The sequence below is a fragment of the Photinus pyralis genome, unplaced genomic scaffold, assembly GCF_008802855.1.
Source record: "Photinus pyralis isolate 1611_PpyrPB1 unplaced genomic scaffold, Ppyr1.3 Ppyr1.4_LG6, whole genome shotgun sequence".
NCBI classification, from domain to species: Eukaryota; Metazoa; Arthropoda; class Insecta; order Coleoptera; family Lampyridae; genus Photinus; species Photinus pyralis.
Window position 1 is genome coordinate 14,951,747 of NW_022170663.1, and position 21,039 is coordinate 14,972,785.

Here is a 21,039-nt window from a genome sequence, read left to right on the forward strand (position 1 = left end):
TAAATCCGAACACTAAATTTAAAGGTTAGATTTTCGATGCAAACAAATAAAGATTCAATTTTAAGAAAAAATGTATTATAATCTACCCCCTACCGAGAAACGGAATTCAACGGAACGCGCAAGAAATAAGGAAATATTTTCCGTCGAGATCCTCCTCTCGGAATTTATACGTTATGAAAATGTCAAAATAAATCATAGTAACAATCACACAGACTTCAGTACCGATTATATTGTAGCTCCCCCAAAATACCTTATAACGAGGCGTTTATTGAGAATTGCCGAGCCGTTGTGCATTGTTCAAGCGTCAGGTCGGTGCAATTATTTAAAGGCACCTTTCGTAGCATTGTTACGGATTTCTTAGTAGAAAAATCTCGCACGAAGTGGTGACAACGTGAGGGACCATTTAAATTCATCGACTACTACACCTTTTGTGGGTCGGTCTCGATTATGAACGCTCAATTAAGCAATTTATTCTCAATTGAAGTGTTCCCACTATTCTCAATGCTCTGCTGAGTTCTTACCCACAGTTCTTTACTTATCATAAATTATCTCTCTTTAACTAGGCGATAGCGAAGGATTAATAATTTAAATAGGTCAAGCAATTTCCAACGTACCTGTTTCAGCTAACCGAAATTTTCACTTCCCCATTGCCTTTTGTTTCTAAATTAGGTATCCATTTGTAATAGGTTCCCATTTTTGTATAATTCACCATTAAGCATCGCATACGTGTCCTAATTCATAAATTGTACCTATTATTTCTCCTCGTGACGTGGTTAAATGGCTGTGGCTAGCACCAGTACTACCCGCACACCTACGCATCGGCGATTCTGCCCTTTTATGTCTAAGAATATGTGTATCAAATTTGATTCCAATCGGTTCAGCACTTGCGCTTGCGTGATTCAGCTCTTCCTCTTATGTCTAAAAATATGTGTACCAAATTTTATTCCAGTCGGTTCAGCCGTTTAGCTGAAAATGAGAGTGCAGACTGACAGACTGATCGACATAATCGTGTTGTTCGATTCGGATTCCTGGTGAATGTGTATTTCCGTCAAAGTAGGCGGTCATTTTTTACCCCTACCCTTACTGACGTGCGGGTGGTAAAAATGGACACCGATAGTGAGGTTCCTAAAACTTACATTTCTCGCCGTTTTGGACTCATGACGTCACGTTTCCGAGTCGATTTGGTGGGAAATTTCTGATGATGTTCTATACCTATTTATATGACGAACTACTCGACATACGAGAAAAAATCTGAAGTAGGGATGGGATTGAAATCAAGACCGTGCGCAGTGGTAAATTCGTACCTGAAAACTCGCCAGAGTAAATTTGTCCACGGAATATCCCCCCACCCTTCGTCTCTTGAACATTCGCCCGGAATATTTGTCTCCCAGAAGTTTCACCCTATTTTTATAGGGTGCCGCAGGTATTACCGCTCCCAAGGAAAATTCACTACCAGGAACTTGTTTCTGAAGAGACTGACAGAGGCGAATGCTTCCGAGCTGTGGAAGCGGGCAAGCCCGTAGCGCAGACAGGGGTCAATGCGGATAGTAAAAAAAGAAAGAAGTAAAAGAGGAAATGGTTTGCGGTGTTTAGGAGCAGCAAGAACGTTTTAAGATCAACGCAACCAAAAAAAGTGGAGGTTTAGTGAAAAAAATTAGAGGGTGGGGAGAGGATGGAGTGAACTGTGGGGAGGGGAAACGGAACGCATAGAAAAAGTAATAGAAAAGAAAGAGAAGGTGACGGGGGATCGAGGGAGGAAATAAAAGGAATGGGAGAGCAAAGGGAAAAGGAGAAAGAAGAATTGATGGGAATGATAACTATATTAAAATAAAATAATGAACGAAAGGAATGAGAAAAGATAGTGAAAAGGAGTAATGATGGAAAAGAAAAGAGGAAGAGAAAACACGAGGGAATGGCTAAAATAAAATCTACAAATAGAGGCGAACGTAAACGAGGCGATATCAATTATTGAAGTATGGGGAAATAAAGTAAAAGCAGGATTGTACAATAGATGATGAGCTGACTTATGAATAAAGAAGGAAACGAGAGAGATAGCAGAAGGAGAAACAGGCAAGGGCGAGAACGTAAAATGGAGATATAGGAGATTAGGGGTGGAAGATGTAGAATACAGTGTTAAGGTAACAACGAAATAGGATTATTGAGAACAGAGAGGGAAGTAATACTGAAGCCTTATTTATTACAATTAAACTAGGTAATCGAGTGTATGCCTTTGGTGTAATATACAAGCCGCCTTATTCTCCGCATGGTCATTTCTTGGATAACCTGGATAATATTATTAATTCTGTTTATCTTGCATTTGATGAATTAATCATAATGGGCGATTTTAACATTGATATGAGTAGAACGACCCTTGCAAGCTGTGCTCTTAACGAAGTCCTTAAAACGTACAACTTGACTCAGATGATAAACACTTGTACAAGGGTAACAAAATCTTCCTCAACGATACTAGATTTACTTATTGTATCTAATATTTCTCCTATCAAAGATTGCACAGTTCTAGTGGAACCATTTTCCTACCATGTAGTAGCAGAATAGTAAAACATATCAACAGAGGGTCAATGCTGGATAGTAAAAAAACTAGAGAAGAAAGTAAAAGAGGAAATGGTAAAAAATTGCGGATGTTTAGGAAATGGAGCAAGAACGATTAAATTCCAAGATCAACGCAACCAAAAAAAGTGGGAGTGTTTAGTAAAACAACGAAATTTAGAAGTGGTGGGGAGAGGATGGAGTGAACTGTGGGGAGGGGAAATACGGAACGCATGCAGAAAACATCTATAGAAAAGAAAAGAGAGGTTCGAAACGGGTAGAAAAAATAAAGTGACAGAATGGGAAGCAAAGGGCTCGGAGACTAGAAGATTTGATTAATGATGAAGTGAAATCTTCAAAAAGGTACTAGTAAAAGGATAATGATGGAAAAGAAATTAAAAAAATCAAAAGCAGGAAATCAATAAATTATCTATAAAAGGCGATTACCGAGGCTTTATATCAATTATTGAAGTGGGTAAATAAAGTTTGTACGGAAGAACAGCTCTTATAAATCGAGATTTAGAAAAAAGCTATGCTGAACTCCGCCACTAGCTTAATTGTTTGATACCTAAACTGTAATTTCTTTCTTCACCAAAACTTGCAATTGAGGTAATAATAAAGAGTATTATTATTATTATTATTATTAAGATAGAAGAAAAGAACTGGGAGAAAATGAAGAATAGGTTACCCAATGAATACAGATGGATGAACCAATTCGCAAAGAAGAAAATCATAACGGGAACAGCAGGGAGGCATTTTAACAGGGGTAAGAAAAAATAAGTTAAAAAATAAATTAGAAAATATGATATATGAAAGGGAGAAGGGGCTAAAACCGAGGTGAGATTTAAATGCCAGAACATGGAATAAAAGAAATTTGATAGAGATCGGAAGAGAAACACAAGATTGAAAGTCAAGAGACAAAGAATGCAACAAAGCGGGGAAATAAGGCTAACAATGAAGATAAAAAAAGCAAGAAATGGAAAGATTACAAGAAGATGGGGAGATACAGTTATAGACCAAAGACGCGGTGGACTTGTATATAGTAAGACTAGATGACCAAAGAGAAGGAATGGGTGAGAATACAGAGGAGGAGTGGAATAATATGAAATAGTATGGTAGTAGAGGTAGTAACCATTTTTTTCTATCTTGTACGAACCACCATCTTTGAATTTCATGGCACAATCTGTTATTATGCACATTATGCATAGAAAGCATGATGATATTTGAAGCGCGCTTTTGTTTTGAGTATCGTTATCTGAATCATGTTTGTTTGATGTACTGCACAGATGATTATGTCTTTATATTGTTTTATTAAGTAGTTATTTATATATTCACAAGGAAATCTATTATCAGTGTGCTGGTCCTCTATGTTTCAGGGAGTACCGCATGCAGTTCGTTGTTCGCCGTTTACGTTTCTCGTCTCATCTCGTGCGAACTTTAGCTCTTGTGTCTTAGCATATACGAGAAGGGGATCCCCTAATGAACACTTCCTCTATTTATAATTTGTTTTGCTTGGGAGATAATGGACTTTTAACATGAATACTTGCTACTGACATTCTCACATGTACTTTTCGTTTTATAGTAATTGAAGTCCATGATTGGAGTAGAGCGATGCTTTTGATATTGTTTATGTACATACAATTTGTAAAATAGAGTAGATGTTAATACGCGAACTTGCGATACTAAAATTGCTCACTGCAGAAAAAGAATTCTTAAAGTCAAGGAAAAGTTCAAAAATGTTGACAAGCAGCACTCTCTACTACCAGACAAAATTTACGAAAAATATGCGAAATAAAAGCATGGTGATCATGAAAACGGTTGTGAATTATCATAATTACTATAAAACTCCCTCGAAACGCATCAGTTTAACAAAATTATGGGTTTAATAAAGGCACCCAAATCGATTTGTATATAATGCAAATTCTAATTCACGACATTAAAAAACTTTTTAAAATTCTAATTCTTGAGAAAATACCCGTTATTATATTTAAATCGGGCATAATTGCTTGCTCCAGATCGACTCTGGTAAAAACACACTAGCTCCTACCAATTAATTTTAAAAATTCAAATTTGACTGTCATGTCATTATAATAACATATTATCTATATTCTTTCTAAGAACACTAAGGAATCTCCATCACGATAGCTGTAATTGATCAATTTATCGATCTAGAAGTTTTCTATCAACCTTATTATTAAACTTCCGTAATTGTCGTATTTTAATGATATGGTTATTGGCCGTATTGCACTATGAATTACTAATTTGAGTTTAACTATTCTAACAAGACTTATTTAGTCGTTATTTTCCAACTGGTGTGCTCTCCCTTCGCACGCTATTAATTCTAGGTTTAGTGGATAACAGATGACCCTTAGATTTTCATGGTAATTTAGTAGAGAAGAAGGCAAACATTTCCTTAAATACATTTGCAAGTACAAAGAAACGTACAATTAATCAGCCGTAATGCATCAGCGCCATTTACTTACTGAAATGAATATATACAATTAAAGTCGAACAAAAGAAGGAGATTTAATTTAATAAGGGTTTTCTTTGTATAAAGTCATTGAAAAAGCATTTCTATTAGATTCGGGTCCATTGTTCACGAGAACTACATTTTAATCTATTAACCATCAATAGAAAAGGTATCAATTCATTAATTTACCTTCAAAAGGGAGCTTAAAAAGAAAATTAAAAACGTGTATCGTTTTTAGCCGGAGTGCAAGCGTTTTTTAGCATTCGTTTTAGAATGCAAAAGAAATACATAGATGTTAATTAATTAAATTAAAAACCTCTTTCCTTTTTTTTCCTTTTTTACCTGCATGAATATCATGTATCAATTAGTAAGCGTTTTAATGCTGCCTGGATCGATTATTTGAAATACCAGTTGCCTTTATTTTACACAGCATTCTGGTAACGTGTCTCGTTATAATTAGAATACAGTTTCGTTGGTGGATTTTTCTACAGCTTGCCTGTTCGTGGATCCCAGCGATCCTTCCAATACGTCTCTCAACATTCCATTTCCTCTACATACTCAGTTTCTCTTTCTCTTTCTAATATTGCTTGATAGTTTTTTCTCCCCCCGCTCTTCTTAATACTTCCATTTTAATTTAAACCTCCTCCACAAGTCCACGTCTCGAATGCTTCCAGTCTTTCTAATTCTCTTTTATTCAATATCAATACCTCACACTCATACAACAGAACCTTCTAAAGTAAACATTTTACCAGCGCTTTTCTCAATTATAAATCCATATTACTGTTAAGCATTACTCCCATCTCTCCTCTGACTCTTACATTCATTACTTCCTCTGCTTCAACTTTCATTACCTTCAACAAATTCTTGTGGTTAATTCTCAATCCATACTTGTCTTCCATTTCCTCCAGTCTTTTTAACATTTCATTTAATTCCCGCATGTTTTCAGCAAATATGAGCATATCATCAGCAACCCTGACTGACCTTACATTTCTGCCACCTATTTTTACCCCCCTCCCCCTTTCCAGTATTTCCTCGCCATATGCACCATATAGATATTAATTAAAGTGGTGATCAACATCCCTGCCTAACTCCTCTTCCTATTCCAATCCCTGCTTCGTGTACAGGTTGATGATCAATCTGCTTTCACTCCAATCCACACCCTTTTCCCTTGATATGTCTAACAGTTTTTCGTATTTCACACAATCGAATGCTCCTTTCTGATCGACTGGGCACAAACAGTTCTTCCTCGTTCTATATATCTTTCTCCTTTTTGTGATTGCATCCCTGGTTTCCAAATCTCTTGGGAACCCAAATTAATCTTTCCCCACTGCCACTTCCATTATCCTCCTCAACCTCCCATGCAACACCCGCAAGAAATCTTAGCAATATGGGCCTCGCATTTCCTTGATCCCTTCGTAACGGTTCTAGGGAAGTCTTCAGGCCACACTCCACTCTCGTAAAATCTCATTACACAAATCCCTCAGTGTGCTCATGCCTTCATCCTCTGAAGGTACTTTATTAACTTAACCTATCCCAGCAACCATATCTCTTATAATAGCCGCCTTTAGTTCTGACATCAAAATACTCTCACCCTTGTCTGCCTCTCTTACTTCCTCACATTTATTCGTTCAGGTTTCTCAGTTGGTTTGTATAACTTTTCCATATATTCCATCCATCTATTCAGTACTTGGTTATCCCCTGTCAGCGCTTTCGCTGCCAATAGCCAATAGTTTTGCTTTGAGATTTCTCTTTATCCCACAACATGTTCTTTATATTTTTGAACACTATGTGTTTCGTGACTTGCTATTCGATCGAGCTTTTACAATCTCCTTGCATTTTAGCAACCATTGCTCCCTCGCACTTATAGCTTTTCTTCTTAATTCATTCTTCAGTCGTTGGTATTTTTTCTTCCCTCAACCGTAATATTCTTTCTTTCATCTTTTCTCTCATTTCAAATATCAATGGCTTCTCTGCGCTTTTTCTTCTCAAATACCCCACCTCCTTCTTAGCCACTTTGATTATCACATTGTTTATGTTCTTCCATTTGTCTTCTGTAGTTTCAAGACTCTTTATTGCAACCTCCCTTTTCATTTCAATGCCCATTGCCCTTCCTATACCTATACTCTATCCATCTCCCTTAATTCTACCAGATCCCATTCTTTTACTCTTTTTTCGACTTTAATTCTTTTCAGTTTTATTTCCAACTCTGCCAACAAAAGAACATGGTCACTATTCTACACCTGCTTCCATAATAATTCCGAGTACAGCAGCAGTACCAATTGCAACAATGCCAAAAAAGTGTATGGAGAAAGAGGGTACTCAATTATTATGTCAACAAACTTTTAACCTAAATAACAGCTATACGAAAACACTGAAGATTGGTTTGGATGTTTTAAATGATCTCGAACCTTGGGTCAAAATTGATGAAATTCAATAATGAAGTTCCATAGTGAATCTTGTAATTAAAAACAATAAGATAGAGTTCGATTAGGATTCCAGGGCGCTTGATAAGCTTAAATTCATGAGAAATAAAGGACATTATAGCTTAATCATATCCAGTCGATAATAAAAAAACTACATAGCTTGTAAAAACTGTCAATTTTGATGTTGTGGAGAAGAGACTAGTTGGTTCTAAGAGAGAGGAAATTCATTAATTCGTTTTGGGCCGTCATAGAGATCAGGTCGGTGAAATTCGCGTTTTGAGCTTTGATAGTACCTAAGACAAATAAACCGCAATTAAAATTAGAGTTTGTTATTTTGAATTATCCGTCCGTCGGTCAAATAATTTGGGTTAGGTAAGATTCATCATATAGTGAAAAGTTGATTTTATTTAGTACTACTTAATAAGGGTTTTCAACCACAATATGGTAACTGTTGCATCCCCTCCACATTTTCAAAATTAATTTTGACAATGGTGAGAACTCATTTTAAAATTGATCAAGAACCCTTTACGGGGAGCCTCCAGAGAGCTCTAATTACTATTGCAAATCTGTATAAATGAAAGGCTAACATCACATGCACGGAAACTGGAAAGGTAGTCAGCTGACTACTTTTCCTGCCTTGTAAATTATTGCACATTGTTTCTAGTTTCCCATTACCTTACAGTATCCTTAACGTACTCTACAATTTGTGTACATTCCTATGCATATTTTGACAGTGCATACAGGGCGAGACATGCTTCTGAAAGCGGTCAATAGCCCTCAAACATTTGAGATTAGAGGCATACAGGGTGTTCCATAAAAGTGGTGTGTATGACGAAATGGTTTTTTTAGTGGAATACCTTATATATTTTTGTATTTTTGATACCCCTTAATAATAGAATTCTTTTTTATGTCTTATTATTTTTTCCGGATTATTATTTTTTGTTTTATATGCGGAGGATTATGAAAAAAATAAGTTTCAATGATGTGTCCCAAAATATTACTTCACGAAATATTTTCTTTATTAATGCTACTCGTAATATGCTAACGGGAGAAAAGGCATATATAAGGATTATTATTATAATACTAAGTTATTCATACATAAACATTGAGTGTTGTTCTCGAAAATACTGACGACTTTTTAATAACATACTGCATTATGTAAATTGCATAGCAGTGGTAGGTATCTTTAAAAAACACTCACCAACGCCAACCCAATATGAGCGTAAAAAATTACATAAATATTTGCATCACAAATAATTACGTGAAGAAGATGTAAACGTATTATGTAAATACCCGTGTCAGACAATAGCTTGTAGGCAATATAAAAAAAGTACCGAAGCAATACAATACCTTAATCGTGTAATAATTTCCCACACCTACTAACTCAACCCTATCAAGTTTGTATGTCAGGTTAGAGAGGCTCGCCTTAAATCATGCCATTCAAAGTCAGCCTACACATTTTGGACACTTCCGCTTTCCTGTATCATGTCGTGTACGTAGATCGCAACGATTATTGCAACTTGCGTGTCATTCGCTTGACTGATCAGATTTTCTACAATCCACGTTGGACCTTTGACCAGAATTGCATAAATTTTGTTCAATACGTCAACATCCCGCGTATTCCCTTTCGACAAAATCTTGTTTTTCAAATGTGTTACGCACGGGAGTCGCCGGTCCCTTGGATTTTAATTAAGGGTTGCGCCAAATCCCTAATTTAAATCGAATTCTAAATGAAGTACACTTACTCGTCTTATTTTAGCTGAACGACAATCGCTATATAACCGTCCTGAATATTTATGCTTCAAAATTTGTCTTTGTTGTGCTAATTGCATATACCTCGAGTCCCAGCTTGAATTAATATTCGTTGTGTAATATTACAATAATGATAAGTATTAGTAGAAATGAAGACCCAAAGACAAGCAAATGAAACATGTGTTTTCCTTTTTCCGTCTGTCAAATGTAAATGAGTTTTCGAGTTGCGTCAATATATTATTATTAATATGCATTTGCCTTCACTACAAACATTTTCCCCTTGAGGTAAAATAGGTACTTAAATTACTAGCTGCTTTCACGGAATACTCCATACACACTTTTTGCTAGCATTTCCACTAAAGACACACGTGCCTTTTTAGGGAACTTATGTAATGGTTTTGATCGTCTGTCCGTCTGTTCCTCGTCTAACTCGAGAACAAAAAGAGACAGCGATGTCATACCTTTGCCAAACCATTTCTACGAGTGGTATTAAATATGATCCGAATGAAAAGTCAAATTTACAGCAAAAAAGGGACCAACTTGTAGTCAGAAAATAATAAAATTATCTAAATGCACTTCCGCTGGAATAACGGAGTTAAAATTGTTTAAATGACTAACACAAACAAATATATAATAATAATTACCATTTAGGTGTATCGATTAACAAGATGTAATCAAACATTAATGCTCACGGAGTATCAACGAAATTAAAATATTACCTTTGAGTCGTAGTCACATACGTTTCCGAGCTCAGAGAGTGCTGTCTGCCAAAATTTGTAATCGGATAAACAAAAGACAAGAGTAATCTGAAGGATATGAAGAGTAATCAAGCTCACACAAGTAATTTCTTCGTAATTACAAGAGTAACGTATATAAAAACCGAAGATATCGGGAATCGGAGTGGGTCTCGTAACTAATACACAAAGAAAACTGACTAAATGTCTATGCAACAAAAGTAATCGTAGCACAAATGAACACTTTTAAAACAGAATCGTCTCTGAAGAAATAAAAGCAACAAGCAAACCTTACGCGAAAACTTAAGAAAATCAAGAGGAAGGGAAAATATAGAAAAGTGCATTCTAATGGGCTCTATCACGAGAAGAAAGAACTATGAAACAAAAACTCTACCCACTACCAACATTGCAACAGATTAAAATCCTCAAAGAAACAAAAGGCGAATATAAATTTACCATATTTATACGGTGTCTAAATCTACCCCTTTGAGCAGTTCAATATTGGACAAATGCATAATCCTCTATCTAGGATTCGTAGAAATGGTAATTCGTACTCACTATGTAACGGATATTACTATTAATAGTACTTCACTCTACCTCTGGGTAATCTTCATGCATCTTAACTAAATTGCGGGTGTTTTTTGTTAAGTAAATGTGCTCCGGGTAGCTGTCGGTCAGTAATTTTCTTATGGCTTCTTAAGGAAAAGGGTAAAGGGAAACGGACCTTATTTTCTCTATACAGTGAGTTTTTTTTAAATGCGAACATAGGAGTTTGCATGCAATCTAATTTCCCTATGTTCGATTTAAAAAAAAACACACATCAATCTATGAGATGTGCGCGGTTCACATTCCCAAATCGCGCAACTTGTGTGACTATGAACAGCAACTCTATAGTCTTGATGATGAAGAGCACTCGGTAAGATTTTTTTAAAGGAGCCATGTGAGGCCATAGCAACTTTAGGATACATTTTTCTTAAACTTACGATAACTTGACCTCACAGGCCACGCTCTGACACCAGAACTCATTGTGAACCAACCTTCAATTATTTGTAGGTCATGTGCACCTGGTATTCTACTAATTTGATCTATTCAATACATAAATGAAGAAAATAAGAAAATAAATAACGAAAACAATTACAATAAATGTTCGAAGTGTCCTCCTTGACATTATAAGCACTAACCTAACCGATTTCGTAATTAAATTGGACGGTTGTATTTTTAAAAATGTGACAGCTGTTAATTGTATCTACTACTCATTTGAACCACTCAATAGATTGATGTGTTTTTTTTTTAAATCGAATAAAGGGAAATTACATTGCATGCAAACTCCTATGTTCGCATTAAAAAAAAATTCACTGTATATGAACTATAGTAAAATACACATCGGGCGATTAAAAATGAGTGACTGTCTAGTCGCCTTTGAAAGATCAAGATAAATGCGATTTCCCATGTAAAGAAAAACTCCAAAGGTGACTCCACAGTCACTCATTTTTTCTCACTATGACTAGTAAATGAGGTTTGAGGCGGAACCATCTTGTAAAGTAAATGGTTGAAAAGCATTTATTGGCCAAAACACACTTTGCAATGATAGGAAATATTCAAGTTTGTTTATAAATGAAGCAAACGCAATGTATAATGAATGACCGTGGGGTACTAAAAGAAAATTAATTGTAATTTTCATAAACACTCTGTATAATAACAATAAATCGACCTGAAATACGTTAATATATTATTAAGGATTTTTTAGGTATGCGAATCTAAATTCTACAGGCACTCAAATTATAAGTAGGTGATTAAATCACCTTTAGATAAGAATCAAATCCTACAACGCAATAGAACAATTGTTCGTACATATCTTTAATATTTGCGCACCAGCATTTCTAGAAGCGTTCAGGTTACTGCTTTCGATCAGAATGAAAATTGTCTTTCCTCCAGCTGTACTCCACACGGACCGCCTATATAATTCTAGTCAGAGACTGTTTCTTCGATGTACGAGTAGAAACTAGAATGAAATTGGTCCCTCAGTTGCACTCTGCACGAACCGGATACAGAATCTTAGTTGCTGTTACGCCGAGGAGATTATTTTCAACTTTCTTGTTCTCTTCTCGGAGATCCTGCGACGGCTTGATGGATATAATTTCTTGCTCTTGGCTGAATTTCTTTCTTCGGGATCCACCTAGTGGACAGTTTAGCTTGAAAAATGCATGACGCCTTCTGAGAACATGACTTGCGCAGATTAGGTCTGGTTACAGACTCTAACAGAATGCACGGCGTTGTGTAGTTCAATGATGAGTTAATTTTTTCTTTTGAAGTGTAATAATTTGCACATCAAATTATTTTCGGCGGCTACTTAATAATGCCTTTGCTTACTTGCATTATTGTTTTTTTATTGTAGAAATTGAGTTTTGTAACAAACTCCTAGTCCCATCTACCTGTACATAATCTTTAGGCCAAGTCGTACGACAACAGCTCCTTATAAGCCGCACGGCAACAACAAACTCGTACGGGAGAGGCCTTGATAATCTGATCTACACTAGTGAGTGAGTACGTTGGTACAGTATGTTGTTACACAGTTGTTACTAATGATGCAACGGAAGTGTTATAACGGAAGCAGAAACGGAAACAGAAGACAAATATTTTTGCGGAAGCGGAAGCAGAGACGGAAGTATAAATACTATTATAAATTTGAGAAAAACTAGAATAATTAATTCGGTCAAAAACATCGCACAACGCACCTTGACATATTTAAAAATTCCGGTATACTTCCGTTATGAAATAGCGGAGTCGGATGCGGAAGCGGAAGTGAAAAATATACAGAACAGAAGTCTGTTGCCACTAGTTAGTTAGTTAGGTATAATTGGACCAATGTTTAAATAAACGACCATAAATAACATTTGTTGAACTCCTAAACCTTGCAAAATGTAATTAAGTTTAACAAGAAACAAGAAGTTACTTTTATCTACAACTTATAAGCGAAAGTTGTGAAGATTTGATTTAAAACCATTTATTAAATCCATCAAATATGTCACGGCAGAACGGTGATCGTTTTTTGCAGGTCGGTCAACTGTAACCACAAATGAATTGAAAAGCCTCTATGGGGAAAAGGTTAAGAACGGCTTTCAACTAAAACAGATCTGAAATTTCACTTTCCCTTTAATTTGTATAGAGCCGTCAAACCTTTTGTTTGCATTAGGAGACGTGATATCGGTAGATTTTGTATTTAAGTGTCGTCATCTAAAGTGAAATTAAATTAAATAGGGTCGCTTGGTTGATCTTATTATGCTTCTATGGAAATTTTCTAATTAAGTAAGTTCTAAATTTAAAATAATTTTGGTATAATCGGATCTAGGAAATTTAATCTTGCCTTATCACAATTTACCTAAATACCAAAGCAGAAATAACATTATACTCTTATAAAAGGTAGGGCGGCCGAAAAACGGAAATTGCGAAACGCGCCAAGTTAATTTAAGGTATTCCTAAGAAGCGATTTTGATTCACAATGGTTTAATTTAATGGTTTGTTTTTAAAGGGCGCTGAATCGTTAATTAAAAGCACGTTGTCTCGGTTGAGTGCTTTAATTTGAAAATGTCGTGGGCTTGTGGACATAACATAACAGCTGGAAAGTGTAATTTCCAATAATAGAAAGCGTTTGTCTCGTGAGCACGTTTTAGGTAGTTTTGGGATGATGAGTGCAGTTGCATGTAAACGTGATACTGTTGTATAAAGTACGGTTACGAACATTATCTCGTGACAAGTAATTCTAATTTATTTTAAGCAATTGGGACATGCCAGTTATTAATTTCGTGTGCTGCGTTATATGTATACAGTTAAATTATACCCACTAGGTATACTAAATCACCCAAGAATTTTGAAACGTTGGGATCCTCATTATGAAACCAGCAGCAAAATTATCGTAATTGATTCAGTGATCAAAACAACTAAATATTCCTCTGAAGAAGAATTTCAATTATACCGTAACCCCATAATCTCCAGTGAATGACGAATACGAAGAGGCACAATGACATTGCGATCAAAAAGCTCAATATAGGTAACACCACAGAATGACGCCAGTATGGAAACCTTTCTAACTGATACAACATAGAAGCGTTTATGCCAAATTTGAGGAAATTCCTTCCAAGCAAGTTAATATACAAGGTGTTACATATAAGTATGTAAAAATTTGGGTGATAGAGGGGATCAAAACAAGCACTTTTTTCAAATAAACCGAGGGTCTAACGTGTTTAGTTTGGGAGCCACCCCCACAAAAGTGGTGAAATTTCTTCTATAATTTTTTTCTCAGTAACCATAAGTTAGAAAGACTGGTGGCACGTCTTTGAATGGGTTTTCGGGTATGCCCTTTCCGATTTTGAACAACGAAAATGGAGAGAGTTCCACGAGTTGTGCACATACCTGATGAGTTAAGGAACAAAATTGTCGAACAGTTTTTAAACTTTTCAAACAAAAGATACTCATTTAAAGATTGGGCCTTCGGGTCAGTAAGTGTCCCCCGCCTACTAGTGAGTGATCTAATTTCGCATGTAGTTAGTTGAAAATGTCCGATAATCCTAAAATGCAGGCTAGCAAAGCGAAAAATGTCAAAAGATCCCATCTAGTTCATGCAGTTGCCTACCTGTTATAACATTCTCAAAATACGGAAAGAGAACATCGAAATTTCCAGCCGGTGGGCGTACTCGGGTGATAACATCCAAAAATTAAAACTTCTTTAATCCATTACCAAACCGACGTCTTAAAATCTGGAGCTAATCTTGAAATTCGTGGTAATTATGCGCGTTTCATTTGACACTAGACATAATCTAATAAAACGAGGTTTGCTGACTCACATCTGATTAGCTACCGGTATTTAGATTCCAAAATTCGGTAGTCCAGTAATGGCCATTGTTAAATGGAATTTGGGTCAATCGTAAAAGGTCCGCGATAATGAAATAAACACGCCCTTGCTGAATGCATTTAATTTTTTTAAGTGTTGTTTTCTAAAAGTGAAGCAATTTGGGGTTTGAATTTCATAGAAATTTTACAGACTGTCGAAATGTAGAGGGTGATTTTCCATAGATGTTACGAATAGATGTAGTGAAAGTTTCAAAATAAAATTTTAAACCGTGTTGGAAATGAAGTTTGTCCTTGTTGCGTATGTGAGATTAAGAAAGCATTGTTTTTTATGGGATTCGGATACCGAGGCGACAGCATTGCGAAAACAGATGAAGTAGATGTACTGAGATTTCTCATAAAATGCCATTCATTTTTAGGGAGAAGCGAGGTGTTCGAAAAGTGTTTTCGACCAAAATTCGCGGCCGGCGAATGGATCGAGCAAGAGGATCGACATTTTTGTGCTGTGTTTGTGGTTCGGCGATACATCGATCCCGCACCGTCAAAGGGTTGCCGGGTCCCTGCGTCTAGAGGGAGTTGAAATTTTTACACTCGGGAAGCTTGAAAATCAAGAATGTCTTAACAACCTTCGCGTTTGAATTTTCGCAAGCGAGTACGTTTCGACGCAGGAATTCATATTTAACTGATAAAGTTCGACTCCTACTCCCCCTGGCTTCAAGCACTGGTTGCGCAGCGTTTTGGAAAAACTTCGTTTGGAATAGGTAGATTAAAGTTTAGTGTTTTGCATTTAGGATATATTTTAAGGTTTGTCGCATATAATAGAAGGGGTAAAAAATTTCACCCTTACAGAAAAAGGTAGCTGTCGCAAGGGGTGGTGAAATGCATTTTTGATATTTTAGCTTAGTCGAGTCACAATTTTATAAATTTGAAACGTCCTAAATATGTCGATTTTTTCGAACCGCGTGAATTTGGTTCTGGTGGTGGAAGAGAGTGACCCCCAGTGTCTGTTGTGTTACACAGAAAAGCAACCTAAATGAACTTGTCCAAAGTTCCGTCTTGAACATTGATTTGTACGCGATACGATTTCGCCATGTAACACAACAGATACCGCACATCTTCACAGCACACGGCATGTTTTCTAAATCACGAATTTCTCCATTTTTACCACCCGCACGTTAGTAAGCACTGGGGATCCCCCCCCCCCATGTCCGTCGGTCTCGCTGTCGGGCCGCCTGTACTCTCATTTCCGCCAAAACGGCTTGACCAATTGAAACCAAATTAGGTGCACATGTTCTTAGACATAAAAGAAAGAGCTGAAAGTAAAAGAGATATTGTAGTGACCCTCTTCTGTCGAACACACTGTATATACGTATTACGTATACATTACTCCTTTTTTTTACTTACAAATATAAATAAAATTATTCTAGTAGCCTTATGAATATTTTAAATCTAATATCAGGAGACCGGCCACTTAAATATTAGAAAAATCAACATCAAAGATAAAAATAGAAATGGTGGTTTGCTCGTAACTTTTAAAATACACCGGAAAAAAAGCGTTCTGAAAAATGTTGTATTATTTAAAAATTCAACCAAAACCTGGATCAACATCGTCACCTGCAAAAGGGCCGTCGTATATGGAATACCATTTTTTCATTTATCTAAAAAGAAAAACAACATCGCCATTTTAAACTTGTTTAATATTTAAAACTATTAAGAAATTTTATGATTGGTAAATTTTTAAAGAACTTAACCTATAGACAGTTAATGCCGTTTTGTCTTGCATGTATTTTTACCATTTGTAAATCATCAAAAAGCTGGATTTCTTTAAAAGTTAATTCATTCAGAATTAATCGAAGCACGTTTCCCATTTAGTAGGTCCGTCACAATTAAAGTGCATATTATTATGTATATAAAAATATGTCATACTTGGATATTAGAATAGCTTTAGACAAAAGATGGTTTTCTAGATTTAAATTTATAGGAAAAATCTTAAATGGCAAAACTTGTCCATTGTGAATTGTAATTCTTGCACCATTTGATTTAGTATTAGTATAATATTCAAAACGTTCTGATAATTTTGAGTTTGAATTTTCGAGCACACCCATACAAAAATCAAGTTACTGTTATTGAAGTTAAATTTTAGGAAACCAAAAATCCTCAATACAATCATAGTAAAATTTCATATAAAGCTAGCCGTTGGTCAAGTAATCATTTTCGAGGCATTCAAAATTTTGGAGTTTGGAGTTTGAAGAAACTTGAAAAATGGGAATATCACAGAAAATGACGGAACGTAGGTGTGAAACACTTAGAGAAATTGGAGAAAAATAAGTTCTAAATAACCTGAAATACTAGGTAAAGTTCCGGATGACAGGAAAGTATAGGAATAATCTTCTCAATACAAATATAGACATATACATATAGTGAAATGTAAAAATATAAAGATCATTGTCATTGAAACAAAGTAATTCAGGAACCGCTTCCTACAAATGATTGGAATTTTTAACAAAGTCATTTAATATTGAAAGTAAACTGTGATATCACATAATTTTAACACTCTGATAAATTAATTTTCGACTTTTAAAAATTGATTAAACTGAAACGACCAAAATCAATATGTACGGAAGTGTAACTGTTTGTTGTTTCTCAACAGGTGAAATATTTTTTATTTCAAAGCTCGCGTTGTTATTTATTTTACAGAAGCTGCTTCAAAAGGATTCATAACTCTGTTAACGCCACGTTAACTTTACAAACGTTCAAATCGTTTCTTGTATGCGCAATTGCATTTGAAATGTATGTGCCTCTAAGCCTATGCGTTTCATCAAACTTGACGTTTTGCTTGTTGAGGCGTATCAAAAATTTACTTTGAGTCCGTTTCCTTATCTATATTTAAATTGGGGTTGAACGAATGCTTGCACGTCATCCATAACTCATTTGCACAGCTCGAGATCAAAACCGCGCTTGCACTAGCATTGCTTGCATGCAATGCAGAAGGGCGGTAACTAAATATTTATTCCTAACTTAACCATTAATACGGATTTAAGATTGTAAATATCCTTCTGATCGTCCACGTTCCCATTCGTAATTCAGGATACTTCCGCTGTTTGTATTTACCTTCGCGGGGCGAGCAAAGCGCCATTGCAGATATATCGCATACGCTACCCGTGTAAATTATGGCAGAGTAGCACCGTGACCACATAATGGCAAACTCGTGAAGTAACGTAGTTAAATAAACCGCGGTTAAAACTACAGTAACGGATCTCATTAATCACTTCAAAAGTCAAACTAATTTAGATAACGGTAGTAAATGTTCCCCATAAAGAAAGTGATTTTTTGTTGTACTCTCATTATTTAATGAGGGCGTAAAAACCGCGCTCTAAGTCGCCAGACGGTAGACGATCCCAAAATAGCTTAATCCCACCAATTTGATTGACGGTTCCGAAAAAAAATTAAGCTCTTAAAAGTGATTCCCTCATTTTAAAGTAGTGCGGCCTAGACATAGATATAACGTTACTAATACAAAAGAAACCTTTTACGCTTAATCTGTGACATCCTGCCATGTTTTCATAAGCACTTAGTGTTTTTATAGCGACAGCTATCTTGCACGTTTAAGTTCCTCCTTGTGCGCTATATCAAGAAGTATACCACGGAAATAATTTATGAATTTTCTATGTAAACGCTACAGCGTCTCTCCTTCATCTACCATAATGGATTTTTTTTCTAGAACAGTCAGCAGATGAATATATGCGTAGACTAACTCGCGATTCTCCATTTCCCATCCTTACTACTTATCGCTTTGGAAAATTTATGCCGGAAGTAGCGAGTGAACGTAGACAGTAAAGGTATACCTGACCTCGCCAGTCCGAATCGTTTGCATATATTACCAGAATTGATCGACGAGAATACGATAAATTGAATGTAGACCGCTAGTTTTTCACTGTCTAAGTGTATCGCCCCCATGAGTTCGATCAAACCCCGAAGTGCATTTTCAAATCAAGTTCGATCCCTCAGGTCGGCCACTTAACCGAAACACTTGAGTAGAATTAAAGTTTTATAGTGTAGTTAGTGTCGGTTAAAATGTTAGAATAAATTTCTTCGTGTACTCTTTTTTTATGTTATTACAAAGTGGCACTTTAAAAATCCGACCGAGAAAGTATGCCTTTTATATGAAAAAAAGTTAGATTTTAATTTTTGCTCGCCCTAAAGCAGTAAAGTTTTGTCCAGATTTGTGAATTCGTATACTTTCTATTCTTTACGCGTAAGAGTTATATTCCTAGAGGATGAAAAATTCCCTTCGTCATGACCCAGGGGTATTCAAAGAAGATTGGTCGGGAATAGTAAGTTCAGAGGTAAGGGATAAAGATCCTTTGGGTTTATACTAAATTATAAAGATGGCTACTTACCTCGTCCGTCAAAACATGAAATAATCGAAACTTTTACTGACCTCTTTACTCTTTCATAAGCAACCCTTTTAAGTAACGCTGTAGAACGAAGTAATGAAATCAGTTTCTCAGATTCGTAAACGTTACTTACCTCTTCTATAACATCCCGAATTTTCACCCATTTATTGCAAACACCGTAACTCAAATAAATAACAATACAACATATTTGGCGTCAAGAGTCCCTGGCAACCAGTGGATTCCATACACGGGACATAAGGATATTGATGGTAACATAAAAATATGTCCATATTTTCTGTATGCTGTAATTTAACTTAAAAATAAGTAGGTATCTAAAATGTACTATTATATAATTCTCCAAGAACTGATCGATCTTTACATAAACTTTTACGTCCGGAAAATTGAAAATTTCCAAAAGAAAAGTTATGAATTTTATCGTTCTATCCCCGGACATTCATCGAAATATATTCAATAATTAAACTTGTAATTTCCTCAAATATCCAGATAGCCTTGCGAATTACGACTTTTCAACTTCATTGCAGTTCAAGAAATGTGATTATTCATTTCAGAATCACGTTCCCTTTATAATACAGTCCGAATTTTCATTCTAGTTGAATAGGCACAAAAATATCGAATCATTTGAAGTTTACTATTGGTAGGTGCATTTTACACTTTGTATAGATATTATTTACTTACGTATAATTAACCGGTGTCAAGTTCGCAACTATACTCTGTACAGTACCAAATAAATACGCATGGTTGTATTACAAGGATATAGTTCTGGTTGTGTGAAGGAAAAATTATAGTGTCGCAAATATATTGTAGCGAACACTCCAGAAATTTCGACAGACATCGAGGCGGCGTGAAAGAGTCATCAGCGATAAAGAACGAAGGCGGATGTGACGTAATCTTTCTCGGAAATAGGACATGTTTTGTTCTAGAACATTTGAACAGACTCGCGAACACTCGAGAACACTCGGGTTTACCATACAAGCAAATCGAATCGCGTTTCAGTTTAGTTCCAACTCCGAGCAACCCCTGAAATTAATGCAAGAAATGAAAGTCGGTCAAGCTGAAATAAACGTCGTGGCAACCAAAGTAGAAGCCGCGGAAAGTAAAATCGAAGCGGGTCAAGAAGAAGAAAGACGTATGATACAAGATGAGATACAGAGTGTCCAAGAGAAGATTCGTATGGTAGAAAATGAAATGAAAGCCAAATACGATGAACTACGATGAGAATTTATGTCATTGACTGAAGAACACGAAGAAAGTGATGTGTCGTCTGTGATAACACTTGCTGTTCCACAATGGTCCCGAAAAGAAACTTCCGAACCGTGTAAAAGTATTGGTACAACAAAGATTCGAGTTAAGCCACCCACTGTAGATGGAAAATCACCGTATTTGCGCCTAGCAAATTTAAACTTTGACGTGGAAACTAAAATTAGGAAATCACGTCGTACTACTTTTTCGGAATTGACTCAAGTAGCTACCTCTAGTCCCCTTGCTAATAATGGGGAAGCTTCTGGCGAAGCTGTACCGATGGATGAAGAATAACCTCTATTATCTTCTGAAAATGATTTGCCAGATTGCGCCAATTACTCCCACTATGGGAACTCTTCAGCGTACCTCGACTCTAAATAAAAATTACCAAATTTCTAAGTTAGGTTTAACATTTTCTGGGGATGGGTCCACGGCATTGTTATATTTTTCTAATAGGGTGGAGGAGTTAAGTGCGTCTGGTGAGATTCCTCACAGAAAATCATTTACTGCGACTCCTGAATTATTTATTGGAAGGGCATTTATAGATCACGCAGGGATTTTCTTACGTATTATTTGTACTAGCTGTGTTAAATAGCGAGTTTTTCCCTATT

General features: G+C 36.0%; 1 protein-coding gene across 1 annotated transcript in view; it reads left to right on the forward strand.

Moving 5' to 3' along the window:
• LOC116174498 overlaps positions 1-20,404 on the forward strand; it is a 69,760-nt gene extending 49,356 nt beyond the window's left edge. Inside the window, exon 2 of the mRNA XM_031492432.1 lies at positions 20,110-20,404. Within this exon, the coding sequence (XP_031348292.1) occupies positions 20,110-20,404 (295 nt within the window). The remainder of the gene's footprint in view (positions 1-20,109) is intronic.
• Positions 20,405-21,039: the final 635 nt, after the last annotated feature.